The sequence below is a fragment of the Echinops telfairi genome, unplaced genomic scaffold (assembly GCF_000313985.2).
Source record: "Echinops telfairi isolate 266 unplaced genomic scaffold, ASM31398v2 ScPeMD7_7467;HRSCAF=8505_0, whole genome shotgun sequence".
Taxonomy (NCBI): Eukaryota; Metazoa; Chordata; class Mammalia; order Afrosoricida; family Tenrecidae; genus Echinops; species Echinops telfairi.
Genome location: NW_022111367.1, coordinates 11,377,092 through 11,389,902, shown reverse-complemented (window position 1 = coordinate 11,389,902; position 12,811 = coordinate 11,377,092). Strand labels below are relative to the sequence as shown.

At 44.8% G+C, this 12,811-nt stretch overlaps 1 protein-coding gene across 1 annotated transcript in view; it reads left to right on the top strand.

Annotated features, from left to right (window-relative positions):
• Positions 1-12,811, top strand: part of NALCN (sodium leak channel, non-selective) — a 440,927-nt gene that overhangs the window by 370,992 nt on the left and 57,124 nt on the right. Inside the window, exons 20-25 of the mRNA XM_045283767.1 lie at positions 2,073-2,231; positions 2,453-2,573; positions 2,671-2,802; positions 4,780-4,947; positions 7,701-7,805; positions 11,596-11,702. Coding sequence (XP_045139702.1) covers positions 2,073-2,231; positions 2,453-2,573; positions 2,671-2,802; positions 4,780-4,947; positions 7,701-7,805; positions 11,596-11,702 — 792 coding nt within the window. The remainder of the gene's footprint in view (positions 1-2,072; positions 2,232-2,452; positions 2,574-2,670; positions 2,803-4,779; positions 4,948-7,700; positions 7,806-11,595; positions 11,703-12,811) is intronic.

The following is a 12,811-nucleotide window of genomic DNA, read 5'->3' as shown; positions in this document are numbered from 1 at the left end:
CAGGTGTGTGGCCTCCGTCCTGTCCCCCTCCCAGCAGGGGGAGGAGCGTGTGATCCTATTAGGGCCACAAAGTAAACCGCACGCTAATTAATCATGCTGCCCCTCCGGACACGTGCTGACCAGGTGGGGAACAAATAAAGCCTGCAAGTAGTTAACATTTATAGAAAATTCGCATTTGCGAAGCCCTTGGCCTATTATTGGGGCCCATATGTTTATTACTTCCGTATTCTATTTTCCTCTTCAGTCCATCTTTTTCTGCCGGGAATACAAAAACAAAGCACGTCTAAATGACCTAGCACAGGTCAGATGAATCCACAGCGCCACCAAATTCCTCCACTCCCTAGCACTCCCCGTGAGTCAGCATCTGCTCAATAGCAGGGGGTTTGGGCTTGGTCCTCCATATGTGACCTCTTATATACAACATTTTAAGGCCTGTGGAAGGCCCACCTGTTTTTTCTTCCAGGTGGTACTTCCTGTATGGTCAAGGTAGCCCATTTGTTTCATGCTAGTATAATGTCAAGTCGAAAAGAGTTGATTAGTGCTTTTACATTCAGTGGTTAAGGAAAGAAAATCCACTGCCCACTGTTTCTGTCTTTACCAAAAGAGGCAGAAATGCCTAAAATGCTATGACTATGGTAGACCATGAGAGTTCTGTGTTTTGGAGTCCGTGAGTGGTATGAACAGCCAATACCTGTGACTGCTAACCGAAGGTTGGAAGTTCAACTCCACTGCCAGGCACCTCAGAATAAAGGCCTGGCAATCTATCTCTGAAAACTCATCCATTGGAGACTGATGGAGCCCACTTCTCACTTGAACCCAGGTGAGGGGCCCATGAGTCAGAATCGTCAGCAACCGGGGTGCTGGTTAAACCAAGCTCAGCAGGCCCACGGTGGATGAAATGGAGTTTTCGTCCATGGTAACTTTAGATAAAGTCCCTGAACTCATTAGGAACCCCCCCAGGAAGGATGGAGACTTTCCATCAGGTAGTGAGACCTCCGTTTATCTCTTGTTGGTCATCAGTAACAAACGATCCTCGCTATCATCCTTGTTCAGGGCTGCAGGCGGCCCTCAGGGATCCTTTGGGATCATTTGTCCGCCTCCCCCTTCAGCAGAGACAAGACCTACTGGTCCATGGGGGGCCAGCTTTGCTCAAGGACAGCACCTAGGACTTGGCTCTCTTGGGATGACCAGCTGTTGGGTTGGTTTTCTTTGTTTGGGTTTTGGGTTTTTTCTTTGCTGTTCTAGACAAACCTTCACGATTTAAAATACCTGGTAAGAATCATGGAAAATTTCCCCAAGGTTTCACGATGACTTCAAATCAGAAGGAGGCAGTTTGGAGGTGGGGTTTTTCATCTCGAATTACACTGTGGAAGGTCTTCATGTTAACACAGAATCGCTAATTCTCCACTCCGTTGGGTGTGGTGGGATTCTTCTCTTGGCAGTAATGCAGTTGGTGTTGAGCACAATTGACAAAGATTTTGTTGTCATTGCAAGGACGCTGGGGAAAATTGTCAGAAGCTCCCCTGAAGACTGGTCATGGGTTTTTTTAACTAAAGGTCCTAAGTCCCCGTGCTACAAAAGTCCATATAAATTAGGTCATAAGATTACATATAGTTAAATACAGAGTGAAGAGTTCTGTTTATTAGGGAGCATTTAGTTAAATGGCTGTGAGAGATATCCTTGAACTAATAAGGTAAAGACTTTAGATGAAGATTTTTAAATGAAAGACAACAATTAATGTTGTGATCTCCACATCAGAAATTATCCAATGGTGTTGCACATTCGGGGAACATCTCTCTTCATTGTTGAAAAATCAACTGTGAACTCTTTTGCCTTTTCTTCCATCTAGTTCTCTGCCTCCTACATGTAGGTAACATATTTTATAACAGGACATTTATGGAGGGCATAAAGAAACATTTAGGTCATTGAGGTATTTGGTGATGCTGGGAATTAAACATTAGCCTACAAGGTCAGGGACTCAGTCAGCCAGCTCTTCTGTAGAGGTCTGAGGCTGTCTGCTCCCAGAAACCTTAAGGATCAATTAAGTCTACTCTGTCCTGAGGGCCCCAGTGATTGGGAATCAACTCTACTGCCATGGGTTTAGGTTTAGACCATCACATCAGAACACACCTTGCTATCTTGCAGACTCGATATATGCTCATTCTCTCTTACAGGTCTAAAACCGACCCAGTCACAGGAGCTGTGAAAAATACAAAGTACCATCAACTTTAGTAAGCATTGCAAACTCAGTTTTCCATGCACATTTGGAGCTTTCGTGTACTATTTTCTGCTGTGAAATTTCCTCTTTATTTTCCTGCTAGATATACTACTATGAAATAGGTGGTTGGGCTTTATATCACGTTGATGTGAGTTGTCATAGCACTGTCACCGCGACCCTTAGCAGCTCTTTCTAGGCCATTTGTGCTTCTCACTCTTGTTTGGTCTTTGGCAGTGATTTGCTGGGATTGGTTACTTACCTGGACTGGGTCATGATTGTAGTGACCATCTGCTCCTGCATTTCCATGATGTTTGAATCGCCTTTCCGAAGAGTCATGCATGCACCTACTTTGCAGGTACAGCTGTTACGTCTCAGGTCACAGCTAAGAGGAGAAGCCCTGACCTGCAATTTTTCTGTTCGTTCAGACCAATCTGACTTTTGCCCGTTTTCAGATTGCTGAGTTTGTGTTTGTGATATTCATGAGCATTGAGCTTAATCTGAAGATTATGGCGGATGGCTTATTTTTCACTCCAACGGCTGTCATCAGGGACTTTGGCGGCGTAATGGACATCTTTATCTACCTTGTAAGTCTCTGGTTCTTTCCTGCGAAAATATGGTCATTTTGTGAAAGGTTCTGAAATTTGAAGAGAGCCATTTGGATCATAAACGTGGGTCAGAGTGGTTTAGATATCTGAATCCTTGAGTAGTGGATTGCATGCAAATAAGTTGGCGTTATGTAAAATCTAAATAAAAAGCACTATAAATAGCAATGGAGAGGTACATTGTCCAAATGCATCCACCACAACTTCAGGTACAAGTAAGGCATAAACGAGGAAGGTCTAAAATAATAAATCTAGTCCACATCCCAGAATTCGTGTCACTCATATTCCAAAAGAATAATAAAAACTGTATCACATAATTGTATCATTGACTGATGAACTCCGGATTGTTGTGATTCATGCTGTCAAGTCTCATATAGCCCTCATATGACCGAGTCCAACTGTCGCCAAGGTTTTCTTTGGTTTTAATCTTAAAGAAGCAGACAGCTTTTGGGGGAGGGGATTCAAACTGCCAACCATTCAGCTAACAACTGAGTCCTTAACCATTGCGCCTCCAGGACTCTCCCCTTATTATTGAAAGGAAACCAAAGTGAATGTAGGTGATTTTTCTCCTCATTCCTTCGGTACACGAAATACTTCATCCTAAGAGCTGACCACAAGTTCTGATGGGGTGGTGGTTATGCCTTGGGCTGTGATCCCCCTGGTCAGCAGTTCAAAACCACCAGCCATTCCTACTCCTGTAAAGAGTTAAGATTTCAGAAACTCGCAGGGGGGATTCTACCCTGCCCTCCAGGGTTGCTATGAGTTGGCATTGACTCAATGGCAGCCAGTGAGTGAACACATAACAACCATTCAGTCAAAATAAGTTGTAAGACTATTGGAGGGTCTGAAAGAAATGTGACTTTTTTTCCTGTATGTTAAAGAAAACATGAAGTCAATTAATCTTCAGACACAATATCCACACTAAAAATGTGATCGTTAGCACATACTATGTTTCCTATCATTAATAAAATAGTACCACCTCTCTCATAGGAAATAGCTAGCCTAGGCAATGTCTAGAAACAAAAATGGATTCATCGTTACCCAGGGTGGGAGGAGGAGGCTGGTGGGGGAATCATTATTTAGGAAGTGCAGCATTTGGATCAGTGGTGTATTAGGTCAGGTTGACGAGAGAAACAGTGACACTCTTATAAGTGTGATAAAGAGCTTCGTATCAAGAAGCTTTATATATCAGGAAAGCATCCCAGCCAAGTTCAAATCAAGTCCATAAGTCCAATACGAGTCCATAAGTCTCTCTTCAGACTCACACAGCCACATGCAACGATGCAGAATGCAGGAAGCTCGCAGGCCGATGGGTGCAAAGTCTTGTGGCTCCAACAGCAGTGGACACGTCTTCAGGGCTCTGGCAGCAACCAGGGACTGTCAACAGGCTAGACTCCACCCCTACACTTTTATATATCTTCAAGTTGGCAGGGAATTATGTAACTTCCACAAGCGGTGATGGCATTTGGTGACAGCTATGAGTAGTGGCCGCACAGACCACATGATCACTGTTACAGCCATCACTAGATGGTGTCTGTGTAAAGGGCCATACTGGAAAATATTGTTATATCTCCTTCTACAACAATAGAAAAATGAAGTTAATTAAAAACAACAGTGCCAGGGCTTCCTAACCTTGATGAAAATAGGCCCCATCCTGTCGACATTGCTGAGCCACCAGTATAGGGAGTTAGGAGAGAGAAGGCACTGACTGACACACAGCCCCTCACTGACCACCCTCGGCCACTCCTGGCATGTGACTGGGCACCCTGCTTCCCTCTGTGTCCTGGAAAAGCTACAGCTTGGCTTTAGCTTTTTTAAAACCTAAGAGACCTCCTCATTGTCATCCTCCATAGCACTACGAACTTCTGCCAAAGGCAAATTAAAGTGAGTTGTCTGTCAGGAAATGTAGACAATCGGTGTACATGGCATAAACTCCAGCAATGCTGTTCGTCCCTCCAGGTGAGCTTGATATTTCTCTGCTGGATGCCTCAAAACGTGCCCGCTGAATCTGGAGCGCAACTCCTGATGGTGCTGCGGTGCCTGAGACCCCTCCGCATCTTCAAACTGGTGCCGCAGATGCGGAAGGTCGTGCGGGAACTCTTCAGTGGCTTCAAGGAGATTTTTTTGGTAAGTTACAATGACCTTTCTCTTCCAGTTCAGAAAGACCCACCTCTGAGAAGTAGCTACTGCGAGAGCGAGCGGAGGCTTGCTCGTCAAGTAAGTCAGCTGTCATATTTATTGCCAGAGGGTACAAAGGCACCAAGAGAGTGCACGTAGTCAACATGGCCACTGTGGGTACTTTCGGGGTTGTTTTGTTCTGTAGTTTGCCTTGTGATTTGGGTAAAGGAGGACAAAGTAGACCATTGGTTTTACATGCAACCATCTGTCCATATTGTGTTTCACAGCTTCCATTTCAACCCTCTCAATGTACCACTACTTATCCTGCCTCCCCCCAGGATTTCCTGTTCCCCTCCCTCCTTCTTTCCTCGCTCTCTGTCCTCGGGTTCATGCTGACCTTTCTATCTAAAGTGGTTGATTCTTCTAAAATGTGAGTGAGTGAGTGAGTTCAAGTACAAACCTGAAGGGCAGGCTGTAGTCCTGGGAGCCCCACCAGTCTCTGTACAATGAACAGCCCCGGTTTCTTTTATGTTTTTGAGTTCTGCTCCACGTTGGTTTATTTGTTTGTTTGTCTGACTAGTTTCTCCAGGACCTTCGAACATGATCCTTTTCAGAGCAGGTGGGAGCCAGGAACCATCTAGTTCTGCAGATCTCTGGGTTGGGAGACCGGCGCTCGCACGGTCCAGTAGCGCACTGGACGAACTCTGTCCACGGGTCTTTCCCGTCATCATTTTCCTTTCCTCTGGCTAGGGAGGGAAGAATGTGCATTAGACGGCTGCTCACAAGGTTGGAAGACTCCAATCCCTATTCAGCAACATACATCGCACACCATTGTCTTTGTGAACTGTGCTATGCCAGTCACGTCCCCCAAGACTAGGTCCTAAGACCCCAGGCCCAACGACTGTCAATCAAGGTGGTTCATTGTGCCTACGACATTCTCATAACTTTGTCCCTGCATGCTCCACAACATTTATGGATATAGTTACGGTCAAGGCAAATGTGCAAATATCAATAGCCCCGGGAAGATCTATGTATATTTCTGAGTATACTTCCACTCTCTCCTGTACCTGTTCCACCTGTCTATCCAGGCATCGAGTCATAGGTTCGCCACTATTGCAGAATTGTGTGCATTGACAGTGTTTGCCTCTGTTGCCTATAAGTTTTGCAAGCCTCCCCACGGCTCCCTCATAAGTACTCTGACTTACCAGTAGGCTTGATTCAATGAACCCACCGAGTAAATGGAAAAGAAAGCCTTTTGGAAAGAAGAACCCCTAGAGGGAGCATCTGCTGACTCTTTAATTCCAGCCTTTTGCCCCTAATTTCCACTCAGGGTTCTAGTTCTCCCATCTGGAAATTGAGCAGAAGAAGGCTTAACACCATCTACTCCACAGATGTGGTTAGGAGTGAATGGATTTGGCACACACACGCATTCTCAATTTGTGTGATGCTAAAAGCCCATAGCATAGAAGTTGGCTCTAAAGCAGCGGTTCTCAACATGAGGGGTTGAATGACCCTTTCACAGGGGTCACCTGATTGATAACAGTAGCAAAATTACAGTGATGGAGTAGCAACAAAAATAATTTTATAGCTGGGGGTCATCACAACATGAGGAACTGTATTTATTAAAGGGTTTCGGCATTAGGAAGGTTGAGAACCACTGTTCTAAAGCCCTAGAGAGTCCACCTGAAACAACAGAAAAAGGTAATGTGCGGGAATACCCTACTCAGAAACCACCGTGAACAAGAATGGACACTTACATATAAGGTCTAGGGTCTCCAAGGAAGGAGACTGTGGATAAAAAGAAGAAGGACAGGTTTGTCCACCACCAGGTTTGCGTTACAAAGGACTGGTCAAGGGATGCTTTTTATTATTGATGAGCTTCCTCTTTGTGGAGGGAAAAAACAAACGAATTCATTTACGTAAGTTTGCTTAATATCTTGCTTTACAGAAACACACTTCCGGGAGAGATTAGCTGTACTGAAGTTGATTCGAATGTATTTTAAAGTCAGTTTGTGATGTTGTCCGAGGCATGGGCTCACCAACACTAGCCCAAGAACTGTGATCTGAAAGTTTCACATAAATGTAGCTAAAAGATCTGAAACACTGACTTTTCCCATAGTTGGAACTAAAGGACTGCCATAGGACAGCTACTCTCTGTGCATAGTTTTACTTCTGACCAATTTTAGAAGAAAGAAAATTTTTTCCTCTTTCCAAAGGACGTTTCTGGATAATATGAGTCTATTCGAAATGGGTGCTTAGATTATTCATCTGGTACAGTTTGAGGAGCTGAGATTCATCAGCCAGCAGAGGGCGCCCGAGTAAGCGGCACTTTATGTCCAGGCTCCTGGGCATGAAACAGCCTCATAGAAAAGCACTGCCTCTGAGCCTTTCCTCCACTCTCTGCCAGCAGGGATACGACCCATTTTGAGGAAATATGAAAAAAAGATTATTATTGAACATATGATGAGAGAGCAAAGTTGGTTTTAAAATCAGAAGACTCAAAGTCATTTCTGAGCTGTCTCAGCCCACTTCTTTACATGAAAACCACATGCATTTGCTTTGAGTTTTTAAGCCCGTTATTAATGCCCTTGACTTGACATTTCAGCAGGATGAGCTGCAGGATCTGGGGTGGAGACGCTAAAGGATCTGATGTGAAAACATGCGTTTCACTCAGTGCTGTCTGCAAGGTCCGGTTTGTATTCCTGTACATCTGAACCCACGGTTTTCAACAAGACATGTAACGATTCCACCATTTATTTCAGGTCTCCATCCTCTTGCTGACATTGATGCTTGTTTTTGCGAGCTTTGGAGTTCAACTTTTTGCTGGGAAATTGGCAAAGTGCAATGACCCCAATATTATTAGAAGGGTAAGATTTTTATTTCTGTCTCTTGGGCTAAAAATGCAGGTGTCGTTGACCATGGAGGGTCAGTTGAGCACCTCCTATCAAAACTTTCAGGGACCCCTGCTGTTTAAACCAGGCAGATCTCTGCTGGATGGATAGAAAGGCTGAAAATAGATCACAAAGACTTCTTTCTTTTTAAAAAAAATCATTTTATTGGCGGCTTGTACAACGCTTATCACAATCCACATACATCCATTGTGTTGAGGACATTTGTACATATGTTGCCATCATTGTTTTCAAAACATTTTCTTTCTACTTGAGTCCTTGGTATCAGCTCCTCATTTTTCCCCTCCCTTCCCCTCCCTCCCTCTACCCCTCCCTCATGAACCCTTGATAATTTATAAATTATTATGTTTTCATGTCTTGCACTGTCTGATGCCTCCCTTTACCCCCTAGTCTGTTGCCCATCCCCCTGGGTGAGGGTTATAGATAGGTCATTGTGATCAGGTCCCCCTTTCTCACCCCACCTTCCTCTTACCCTCCTGGTATGGCTACTTTCAATATTCATCTCAAAGAATTTATCTGTCCTGTATTCCCTGTGTTTCCAGCTCTTTTCTGTACCCATGTATATGCTCTGGTCTAGCCAGATTTGTAAGGTATAATTAGGGTCATGATAGTGGGGTGGTGGGGGGAGGAAGCATTAAAGAACCAGAGGAAAGCTGTATGTTTCATCAGTGCTACACTGCACTCTTAAACTGGCCCGTCTTCTCCCCACGACTCTTCTGTAATGGGATGTTCAATTGCTAACAGATTGGCTTTGGACCTCCACTCCACATCCCCCCCCCCCTCATTCACATTATTCCTTTTTATTTTATTTTACTTTCCTTTTGTCCCACTATCATGTTCAGCCTGGGGTTTCAGTAATTCCTCTTGGTTACATTGCCCTTGATCAAGCCCTACCAAACCTCCTACACCCTCCTCACCATCGATTTTGGGTCACTTGTTGTTCCCTTGTCCCTGGGTTTGTTAATACCACTTCCTTTCCCCTACCTCCCCATCTCCCATGTCCCCTCAGAACTGTTGTCCCGTTGTGTTGTTCTCTCTTCCAGCTTGTTTATCCTGCCTATCCCATCCAGATAGATATGCAGAGACAGCAATATGCAGAAACATAAGACGGAGCAAAACAAAGCAACAATAGAAAATAAAACAATAGCTACAACAACATCAACAAAAAGCCAATAACAAAAGAAAAAAGAAAAGCCTATAAATAGTTCATGGTCTATTTGGTGTCCTTTACGAGTGTTTTCCAGTTGAGTCTGATGGGGTGCCATGCCCTGACCCCACAATCTATTTTTGGCCTTCCCTGGGGACTTCATTGTTCTGCTCCCTTTGCTGCTCTGCATGCCCCCAGCATCTCACCTCGGTGTGGTGGGCTTAGGGCGGGCACAATTCCTGCCATGTGTCTCCAGTGTTGTCCCCCGTGGCGCTATGTGGGTCGTGTCTCGTGGTCAGGCCAGCCTTATGGTCCTCTCTGTGCATTGGCTGCTCTGAGCAGATATATTGTCCTCAGGGCTTGGTGGGCCAGGGTGTGCTTCACTCTTTTTTCCTCTCTGCTTAGTTGGCTCCCATGTGCTCTCATCAGACACATCCCTCTCCCTGAGCTGTAGCTTCAGTGCTGTCCTCTGAAGTGAATTCTTCTGTGGGGAGGGGGGCTGTCCACTGAGGTCAGCTCAAAAAATGCAAAAGGGGCATGGGGAAGAAGCTACTATATGCATACATCCCTGGAGTGAGGTCCAGGTAATATGGCAGGGGCCAGATTAAATCCAGGGAGACGTATGGTCGCCAACTTAAAAGGAAGGGAAAAAAACATCCAAGGGATGTATCCAAGGATGTATCCAAGGGAACAGGCCACTAACCCACCCAGGAGGAGGGTGTTATATCTCCACAGGGAAGAGGGACCAGACTTCAACCCAGTGTGCCAAGACGAGAACGCAATATACTGGCATGAAGCAGGGAACCGATAGAGAGGCCTAAGGGTCCGGCCCCATTACCAACTATTCTTCTTTCTTACTCCACTGTCAGTCCACTGTTGCTATCTTCAGCACAGTCACATGGAAGATTCCAGATATGTACAGCTATGAGCTTCAGAAATACCCCCTTTCCATCTTTCCCAGCCTACCCACTCATCATTGCCGCTTCAGACGCACATCAGCATCAGCCAATCACCTATTTTCAAGCAAACAAACAAACAAAATGTACAAAAGCAAAGTTTGTCTTTCACTCCCCCTTTCCCACGTTTTATTCTTTATTCGCTTTCCACATTCTTTTCATTAGGAAACAAATGGCAGGGGCCTCACACCGGCTCCTAGCTGCCCAGAATTTCCCCATTAAGACAATTAGCAATAACCACAGCAAGGGTCCGAGCTTGAAACTGCTCTCCAGTGTGGCCTTTCTCTTTATAGTTAGTAAATCAGTACTAGCTACAATCGCTTCTACAGCATCTTAATATTTAAGTGGCTTCACACAATACAATGTGTGGATTACATCTGGAATAGGTTGAACAGTTGTCCCCTAAAGGACCAGCCAGGGATTCGGGTTCTTTGCTGTCTGCATCTCCATCCTTGGCTATGTCCTCAGAGTTTTCTCTGTGCAGTGGGCAGAAAGGAACAGGGACCCAGCCCTATCTGGAATGCTTATGGCCTTAGCCCGGAAGTGGCACATGGTGCTTCCCCCACATTCTTCTGGGTAGACCAGGGCACCTCCGTGCTCCGTGTGTGGGAGCTGGACAGTGAGTTAGTGCTGTTCTCTGGAGAAAGGGGCAAACGGTCTGGTTGATAGTCAGTTTCTGCCATATCATTCAGTGTCCCATTGCTATGGATCTTGTCCTATATTATAAATAGGTTAATAGAAAGAATCAAACACTGTTGATTTATAAATGAGCCGGAGTATAATCTCTTCCATCCAAGTAAAATATGCCTCCAATCAAATCAAATGCCTCTCTCTGGAGAGGCAAATAGAGCTGAACTATGTGGCTGCCTGGTGTCGATATTCTATAAGGCTGAAACTCCTACAATTTTAGATTTCTAATTATAGAAGCTATCAGTTCCCTAGCAGGTAAGAATACCAGGTAACATTTGTGTCCACTATCAATTGAATTCAGACTGAGGATTGCAGAAGGGGCTGGGGAGGGCAGGCCTGTGTTAGTTCACAAGTCACCATCCAGCTGCGATTCCCTGCCACTGTAGGTGGCTGCGTGCTTCAAGGGCTCTTGTTAAAGGTTCTTGGGACCCTGAGAAGACAGGACCGGGAACTTGTATCAAGGTCACGGTGACTCAAATAAGTGAATGAAGGCAGTAATAAGGAGCTGGTGCATTTAGTCCACAAGCCTCTGAAAGGAAAGAAGAGTTATTTTAGATCTACATTGAAAAGAGGTCAGAAAGATAATTACACATTTCAAGAAGCAGCCTCCTAGGAGTCGTGGGTGACTCAGTCTATTAATAATGGCCTAAGAGCATTGGGCTGTTAAGTCCTCAAGCCCAGCCCAAGTTGGAGATTGATGACGTGGGGGGGGGACAATGTAAGCTGGACAGATGTGCTTAGGATGGCCCGGGAGAGCGGTCACAGAGCGAGCAGAATGATTTGAAAGGCCTGGCCACAGTGAGAAGTGGCCTGGGGTCTTCGGAGATGTAAGTGACTCTAAAAGGCCAGCAATTAATTCTTGAAAGATGGTTGTTTGTCTCTGTCAGAGTTGTTTTCGGTCACGCATCTTCTCTGCGTTCATTTCTTCCCTCTCTTGTTTCCCCCTCCACTTTAGGAAGATTGTAACGGCATATTCAGAATCAATGTCAGTGTGTCTAAGAACTTAAATTTAAAATTAGGACCCGGAGAGAAAAAACCTGGATTTTGGGTGCCCCGTGTGTGGTAAGCAAATGTCGGTTTCAAAAAAAAATACCCTGGGAAATGTTGACCTTTTCAATAAAAGGTTGTAAATCACAGTAACCTGGTATGAAACGAAAAGGGAGTCTGTTAAGGAAGATTAAATGATTTTAAATACTATAAGTCCAAAAATAAAAGCACAAAATGACCAAAACTCCATCCCATCGAGTCCGTGATCCCATAGGGCAGAGAGGAACTGCCCCTACAGGCTCCTCAGGCTGTCAATCTTTACAGAAGTGGACTGCCATGTTGTGGCCCCATGGAGAGGCTGCTGGGTTTGAACCATTGATCTGGGTTTGAACCATTGTAACTGAGCCCTTACCCACGACACCACTGAATTCCCATGTGATGCAAAAGTCATTAAGAGAGCAAGTGGCATATTAGGGTCCAAGTTGCTCCCCTGAAGTTAAGGATGTATTACTTCAGGTTTTTCTCTTTCTTTCAAGACAGAGTCAAATGGCTTTAAACGTTTTACAACTTTACAAAAGGAAGGGAGGGGATTTGCTCAAATGAAAACGAAATCAGTCCTGATGAAAACGTTTCTAATTGTAGGAGAGGCACTGATGTCTTCATCAGAGTTGTAGGGCGCACCACATCATAAAGTGATTTCAAATCCACTTACACTGACGGATTTCCACTAGAGATCAGAAAGGGGTGAGTGGTCTATTGTGAGAGCTGACTACAGTACTTCAAATTAGTTGTGGACTGAAAACAGGGTTCAAAGGGTTTTTGTCAAAGCGAGGCGCACCTTGTACCTGCGTTCTCAGCTAGTTTACTAATGACCATGCCTAGAGCCTCCAAATTGTCTGCCCCGATGAGCAGCGTGTTCAGCAAGCACATGGGGTCTTTCACTCTCTCTCTGTCTTGACTCTCTAGTTTTGGTTTCAAACGTTTTCTCTCATTTCTTCCAGCTCATTCTTCTAACCTCTTACAATGAACGAGCAAAGCCCAAGGACAACCCTGATCTTTTTATAATCATTTTATTAGGGGCTCATGCAACTTTTATCACAATCCATACATACGTCAATTGTGTAAAGTGCATTTGTACATTCATTGCCCTCATCATTCTCAAAACATTTCCTCTCCACTTAAGC